The 7,664-nt window shown below is 43.2% G+C and overlaps 2 protein-coding genes across 2 annotated transcripts in view; both read left to right on the forward strand.

Annotated features, from left to right (window-relative positions):
• Positions 1 to 500: 500 nt before the first annotated feature.
• Positions 501 to 6,368, forward strand: poglut1 (protein O-glucosyltransferase 1). The gene is made up of 11 exons (XM_080526858.1): positions 501 to 586; positions 1,128 to 1,218; positions 1,470 to 1,613; positions 1,946 to 2,081; positions 2,263 to 2,384; positions 2,736 to 2,795; positions 3,158 to 3,257; positions 3,645 to 3,703; positions 4,407 to 4,574; positions 4,869 to 4,925; positions 5,148 to 6,368. Exons 1-11 carry the CDS (start codon positions 511 to 513, stop codon positions 5,302 to 5,304), a joined length of 1,170 nt encoding a protein of 389 aa, XP_080382984.1. The 5' UTR covers positions 501 to 510; the 3' UTR covers positions 5,305 to 6,368.
• Positions 6,369 to 6,554: 186 nt separating this feature from the next.
• timmdc1 (translocase of inner mitochondrial membrane domain containing 1) overlaps positions 6,555 to 7,664 on the forward strand; it is an 8,132-nt gene continuing 7,022 nt past the window's right edge. The window contains exon 1 of the mRNA XM_080525897.1: positions 6,555 to 6,617. The gene's annotated coding sequence lies outside the window, so the exon portion shown is untranslated. The remainder of the gene's footprint in view (positions 6,618 to 7,664) is intronic.

Genomic DNA, 7,664 nt, shown 5'->3' on the forward strand with positions numbered 1-7,664 from the left:
GGGGGACACGTCCCCCCCCAAATATATGGTGGTGACGCCCATGGTCTGAAGTATGTAAAAGAAAACCTTGAGAAACCTGAAGCCTGAAGGAACAATGAAACCTGAAGGAACAATGTGCTTTGGACTGACGAAACCAAAATTGACACAACCAAAGAAGGTATGTTTGGAGAAAAAGAGTGAAGTATTTGTAGAGAAGAACACCTTGCCAACTGGGGGGGCAGAGTATGTTGACAGGTATGGTCTGGAATAGTTATCTTTATTAATGAATCCATCAGAGCGCAATTATATTATCATGTTTTACAACATCATTATTCATTATGGCATGTGGTTTATTGCATTATTGCTATATATTAGTTTTATAAATAAAAAGTAACGTTACAAGGCATGTGCCCAGCAGTGGCTCTTGAATGCGCGACTTATATGAGAACTACGGTAAGCATGCACCGTGGATTCAGACTAGACAGAGCTTGTCGAGCATGCGCAGTGTTACATCTGTACGATCGAAGGAAAATGAAGCTTCCATGGTTGTTGATGTCTCTGCTAACCGTACAACTTTTTGGAATTGATTTCAGCGTGGCAGAATCAGGTACAATTAAAGAAACATTTTTTTCCATTTGTGCTGGGCTCAAATTCCGTGTCAAAATAAAACGCGGGGTAGTTCCCATTTAGCTAAGCTGGCTAGCTAACATCACTGCAGCGACCATGGCGAGTCAGTAGTAGTAGTAGTGAACTGATTTCAATCTGCAAATGTAAGAACATTGTTAGGATTTCATCGAAAAGTGAACAATGTAAACGGGAGTTTGCCCCGCTTACATTGGCTCGATTGCTCAGTGTATTACAAGTAAGCTTACTTCTGAGAATAGTTGTCTAACTTATTGACTTCACTTCTCTCATTCAACAGTGATGAATGAATCTGGTCCAACAGTAATGTAATGCAACAGGTCTGTCACTAGAAGTCGCTTTATCTGCCAACAGTGCCGACTTCACGCAGCTTTATCCTTGGCCTTAGCTTTAACCTCCCAATCTTCTCCAGATGCACTGAATACTATTCAGTGTGTTAGCAGTGCCAAGTCCTATGCAGTTCAAAAAAGTTCCTGTCCTTTGGCTAACCTCCTCTGCTCCAATAGGAACCCGATGGCAGAGATACGTGAATAAGATCCCCAATGCTGTACAAGAATACAGGCCTTGCAGCCCACACAACTGTAGTTGCCATCTCCGGTAAGCCTAAAAGTTGGGGGCAAATTGATGAACTCTGCAGTTCACAAAACATTAAATGTCACAGAAAAAGTATGTTGCTTTCAGTACAGGCAGCTTTGACATACCAATGACATCATAGATCCCAACCAAATAGGGTGCAGAGAACGATGATGATGATGATGATGATGATGATGATGATGATATCCTATCTTTATTTTTGTTGTTATTTGGTTACTTTTCCCCCCAGTATAATTGTTTTATGTTTCTACCAGCGTCCTAAAGGATGACCTTCATCCTTTTCGTGGGGGAGTGTCTGAGGAAGTGATGGCGGCTACCATTGGCCGTGGCGTGGGCACCCATTACCAGATCATTGGTCACAAACTCTACCGAGATCAGAACTGTATGTTTCCAGCGAGGTGAGGAAGGAAAACGAACGGAAAGTTTACCTTTCTAATCCAAGACAATTAATGCTGATTGGCATTAATCCCAAATTAATTAACTGAAGCCGTTGTTTCCCACTTTTCCACTTAGCCTTCATGCTGGTCCTTCAATAGGTCGGTGTCACACAGCTTTACAAGACAGTGTACCTGACTGTTTCTACATACAACAACGACAAACCTAGCTGTAAAATCTAGCGTGTGACATTAATGAATGGCCGCGTTAAACACACAGATCTGATGATCTGTCTGTCTGTCTGTCTGTCTGTCTGTCTGTCTGTCTGTCTGTCTGTGTCCGTCCGTCTGTCCAGGTGTAGTGGGGTGGAGCACTTTATCCTCCAGGTGATTGACAGGTTGCCAGATCTGGAGATGGTGGTGAATGTCCGGGACTACCCTCAGGTCCCTGGCTGGGTGCAGCCCATCCTGCCTGTCCTATCTTTCAGTAAGGTCAGCTCCGGAACCATCTATGTTGTATGCACTCATAAAATCAGCAATTACAATTTTTGGGGGTGGAACTGGTAACAGTTAACGGTTGCAACTTCAAAGAATCTTCTCAATGTAATGACATTCTTTGAGATGTTAAGAGAGAGTTTGTGTTTGTGTGTGTGTGTGTGTGTTGTATGTTTAGACTCCTGACTACCAGGACATTATGTACCCTGCCTGGACGTTTTGGGAGGGTGGTCCGGCTGTTTGGCCAATATACCCTACCGGACTGGGACGATGGGACCTCATGAGAGACGACCTTAAAAAGTATGTTTGACCCTGTTGCGCAGAAAGGAACCATCCTTTGTCTGCTTGGCCTGAATTATTTCCAATATTTGCTGTGCTTGATTGAGTTTGCCTGGCGTAATGGAAACAATAGAATTGTGTCAAAGGTGAAAACCCGCCCATCTGGCAGTCCAGGCGGGCTAAAGTAAACACTCAACAATTTTAAACCACTATTTTCACCCAGGTTTAGCCCCAACATAACCCAGCAGCTGATACTACACTTAAATGACACATTTGAGCAAAACTACACAGGTACTAGAGCAAAACACTGTGTGTCACACAACTTGCTCTTTTATTCTCTAACTCTGTTTTTGTATTATTATTATTTTTAAGATCTTCTGCCCAGTGGCCCTGGAAGAGGAAAGAGTCCAAAGGATTCTTCAGAGGCTCCAGGTCTGTCTAAGGGGAAGTGTATTGGAATGTTTTAGAGTCAGGCTATTTTTAGGGCTTGACCTTTCCTTTTCATTTTGAGGCAGCCAGAAATGGCACTGTTGCAAGTGCAGACCGTGTACTGTAAAAGGTTGTTGACAGATTTTACTCTTTCTCTCCCTAACTCTCCACACACTGAATATGTCACTCACTCTCTCTCTCACTCTCTCTCACACACACACACACACACACACACACTCTCTCTCTCTCTCTCTCTCTCTCTCTCTCTCTCTCTCTCTCTCTCTCTCTCTCACACTCACACTCACACTCACACTCACACTCACACTCACACTCACACTCACACTCACACTCACACTCACACACAGGACCAGCCCTGAGCGGGACCCCCTGGTTCTCCTCTCCAGAGAGGCCCCTGACCTGGTGGATGCTGAATACACCAAGAACCAGGCATGGAAGTCTGAGAAGGTCAGTCTGTATGACGCCACTGGTGGTCTATAAAAACAACCTGGGGCACTGAAAAGCTTGGGGTCTTAAACTGTGCTGTAATAATATCTATGTTAGCTATGCTCTTTTGGCATTGAAACCTGATTTATTTCTGTCCATGAGGGCTATTCTGGTGTTATTGTGGAATAGAACTTTTAAAGTTTTACCATACGTTTTTTCTCCATAGTTTGTGATGTTGAACTTCGTAGGAAAGCGCTGTACCGATTCATTGGGCTGCGCATTTATTTATGTGTATTGTTCTTCAAGAGGAGATTCAAGAGATCCACTGTGTTCCTCTGAGTCCCAGTAACAACCAACATCAATCTGTTGAGCCTTAAATGGTCAGTCCATCTCTCCCTCCTCTCGTAGGACACACTAGGGAGACCCCCGGCTAAGGAGATTCCCCTGGTGGACCACTGCCAATACAAGTAAGAGCATGGGTAATGGCAATGCTACTGACCTGACCAACATTTTACCAACATATCCTGATGTTGGATAGACCATTCATGGCCTGCCTTTTTTCGCCATCATGCACACATGATGTTATGGTTGAACGCTATTGGACTTGATTGTTATATTTAACATTTATACACAAGTACTATAAAATAGAGCATGTTAGAGTTTTAAAAAGCATACTTTTTCATACAACTCCCTTCTTCCTCTGTCCTTCCCTCTAGTCTATTCTCTCCTGAATTTCCCATGCCATGTTTCCAGGTCAGAGACAAAATTAGACTAATTAGACATTTAAAAACATTTTAGCAGTCTAGAGGTTTCTCAGACCGAATCAGAATCAGCTGTTACAAAGGCCACATGGTTCATTGTCCATACCACACTCCATATGCACATCCCCAGTCCAAACAGAAAGGATTGGAATAACAAAATGGTGAAAATTCCACTCAGTCTATCAAAGGGGAAGAAGTGCTACTACCACAATTTCCTATCCAATCTCCTCATCCAGTCTGTACCAGTCCAGGGTTAGTACAGTCTGTACCAGTCCAGGGTTAGTACAGTCTGTACCAGTCCAGGGTTAGTACAGTCTGTACCAGTCCAGGGTTAGTACAGTCTGTACCAGTCCAGGGTTAGGGTTTTTTAGCTGGTTCTCATTATTCTTGTCTTGCCCTCCTCCCGCAGATACCTGTTCAACTTCCGGGGAGTTGCAGCCAGCTTCCGCCTCAAGCATCTGTTCCTGTGTGGCTCGCTGGTCTTCCATGTTGGGGAAGAGTGGCTGGAATTCTTCTACCCTCAGCTGCGACCCTGGGTGCACTATATCCCTGTTAAACAGGACCTCTCTGACCTCAGGTGAATAACCTGGATGTGCATCGAAAGTCCTCACCCAGCCAACTGGTCTCATACAGTAGATCGGGTTTAGGGAAAAAGTTGTGATAACCAGGAAATTGTTGGACAATGTTTGAGTTTCAGTAATTGCCAGTGTAATAGTAAGTTGTCGGGAATAGGTAAGACGGGAAAATATATTATCTGTACAGGTGATTACATACTGACATGAAAACTATTGAATTACACATTCGGACTAAAAAAATGGTTTAATTGGAGACGGTACACATTTAAAAAAAATGTAATTTTCTGTCTCTCCAGGGAACTGCTACAGTTTGTGAAGGAAAACGATGATGTTGCCAAGGAGATTGCCATTAGGTAACAATCGTTTGAAATTCGGTTTAAATTCCTGCAAAAATCGGCATTCTTTAAATCACTATTGTCTGTCCAGTTTGGTCACGGCCGGTACAACAGCATGCAAAATGATCAATATTGTACCAACATTAATATAGGGTTAATAAAGTCAGTAACGTGTCAGCATAGTAAATACAGTATGTAACCTGCAGATATTATCCATGTGTGTTTTCCCTCTCTCTACAGAGGTCAAAGGTTTATCCTGGACCACCTGCGCATGGAGGACGTGTCGTGTTACTGGGAGAAGCTGCTCACTGAGTTTGGTGGGCTGCTCCAATATAAGCCCCAGAGGAAGGCTAGCTTAAACCAGATCCTCCACAGGCCGGGCAGAACAGAGCTGTGACCCAGCCCAGCCAGAGGCAACTTGTAGTCCGTAGACCGCAGATTGTAGATGCTGAATTCCAAATCAACCCCTAGCCCCTCACCCCCCCCTACTTGTCTAGCCACTCCTGTAGATCTAAAAGGCTCTGATTTGATGATGCTATATGTTAATTGTGTCATTCTGCCTTCTGGTAGGGTGGGTGGAAATACTGCCATGTTGCACGGAGTTGTCCAATTATTTCATGTCTTTACGAGTGCCTATCGAGGGAAAGGGTCGATGAGGCATTGGGTATGAGGATTCTTCTCGCTGCACTGTTCCTGTTCCTCTAAACGTTTAGGCGCCTGTGTACAACTTCCCTTAGGGTTAGATGTCTTATAGCACTTCAGGCTGAAACTCAATTTCAACTAAAATGTAGGGTTACGGATTTTGGATGAAATTAACTTCATTTCTGCAGTCTCAAGTACTGAACCGGATCAGTGACATGGGTAAACTGGTAAAATACAGGAAACTTACCATAAGTGTGCGCTTACTCCCCTCTAGTGATTAAACTGTTCAGCGAACAGTTGTTATTTGGTTTCCTTGCCAATGTTTGAAAACCTGATGCATTCAACCTTTAACACACCCGGAAAGCTAATTTCAGCTTGACTGTTTCAACTCTAATTATGTAACTTTGTGACTATAAAATTCTGCACCTGAAAAGGCAAGTAGGGACCACAGTGGTACTGGAAATGTTGAATATGTTGTAGTATTCTCAGTTGGTTCTCAATGGTATAGTATGTTTTAGTGAATTCACAGATGTAGTGTCCGTGTACTGTATATCTAAGGTACTATGGTCCATGTTGTCTTGACCAAAGGGCTGGACTGTACAACAAAACAGCTGTTTGTAGACAAAACAGTATGTGGTCACTGCTAATTCATAGATAAGGCATTGATTGTAATAGTATTGTACAATCAGATAATCTGCATATCTTTGCAGTTAGGTCTTTTTCACCTGCAACATGTTTTGGTTTCTTTGTCATGTTCTTTTGGTTGTTATACAACAAGCACAAGTGAGGAAATTGTTTTTTTAAATCCATGAATTTTGTTTGCAAACCGTTTCTGATTTTGTATCGAAAGAAGCATTTTTATCTACATGCAATAAATCATGCAGATGCAGATAAATCATGCAGATGTTTCAAGTCATTCTTGTGTGAATGTGGTCCTCCGCCCGCAGGAGGCGCAGTTGAGCTAACTAGCTTAATCACCACCGTTTTCAAGCCATCAGCGTTCCGAGCAAGTCCGATAGAGGAAGACGTGAGGTACTGACAAACTACAAGGGCATTTTCATGTTTACGGTAATATGATTCATATTGAATACTGCAATCGAACTACATTTGTGTTGAATGTCTTCATATCATTCGTTTCAATAAACGGCTATGATTGATAAGTCATGTTTAGCTAGCGCTGAATGAAGGCAACTTCAGGGAGCACCTGTACCGGTCAACCTCTGAGCCTCTGTGATGTGGAGCAGCTCGCCTAGTGAGGCATGTTGCACCAATGCTCCATCATGTTTAAGTGAATGTCAGTTTGTTGACCCTCATTATGTGGATTGTTCTGCTTAATGGCAGTTGGTTTGCAATCCTTAACAGTGGTCTTCATAGTGAAGCCGTGATATCAACCTTTACAGTGTTTAGTACGTCTCTAATAGTATCAGTCTATTACGGGACTGCACATACTACTATCACTTTATTATAGGCACACCTGTACACCTTCTCATTCATTCAGATGGTGTTGGGGGTGTTTTCTTCGCACGCTTTGGGCCCGTTAATACCAATCAATCATTGCCTGAATGCCACAGCCTATTTGAGTATTGTTGCTGACCATGTGCATCCCTTCAATGGCCACAATGTACCCACCTTCTAATGGCTACTTCCACCATGATAATGCACGATGTCACAAAGCAAAAGTCTTCTCAAACTGGTGTCTTGAACATGACAATGAGTCCAGTCTTCTTCACTGGCCATCCCAGTCACCGGATCACCAGAAGAACACTTTTGGGAATTTAGTAGAACGGGAGATTCACAGCTTGAAAGTGCACCTGAAAAATCAGCTGGAATTTAGTGATGCAACCATGTCATCATCATGGACCAGAATCTCAAATGAATGTTTCCAACATCTTTCGGAATGAATGCCACGAAGAACTGAGGCTGTTTTGAGAGCAAAGGGAGACCCTACCCAGTATTAGCAGAGTGTTCCCATTCCTAAAGTGTTCAGTGAGTGTACAACAGCATGTGTATTAACCGTCGGAGGGGCTAGAGAAACAGCTGTTGCGCTGGATATCTTCTCCACGTTTGCTAGCTCCAGGGGCATCATTTGAGGAAAGGACTGTGTGAAACACCCTA

The sequence above is a fragment of the Nansenia antarctica genome (assembly GCF_963989245.1).
Source record: "Nansenia antarctica genome assembly, chromosome: 3".
Classification (NCBI taxonomy): Eukaryota; Metazoa; Chordata; class Actinopteri; order Argentiniformes; family Microstomatidae; genus Nansenia; species Nansenia antarctica.

Bases quoted from the DNA above. Each gene is read 5' to 3' on its own strand.
- poglut1 (XM_080526858.1), top strand. From the start codon at position 511: ATGAAGCTTCCATGGTTGTTGATGTCTCTGCTAACCGTACAACTTTTT. The intron at 2,385-2,735 runs GTATGTTTGACC...ATTATTTTTAAG, and splicing joins ATGAGAGACGACCTTAAAAA to ATCTTCTGCCCAGTGGCCCT. The intron at 2,796-3,157 runs GTCTGTCTAAGG...ACTCACACACAG, and splicing joins GGATTCTTCAGAGGCTCCAG to GACCAGCCCTGAGCGGGACC.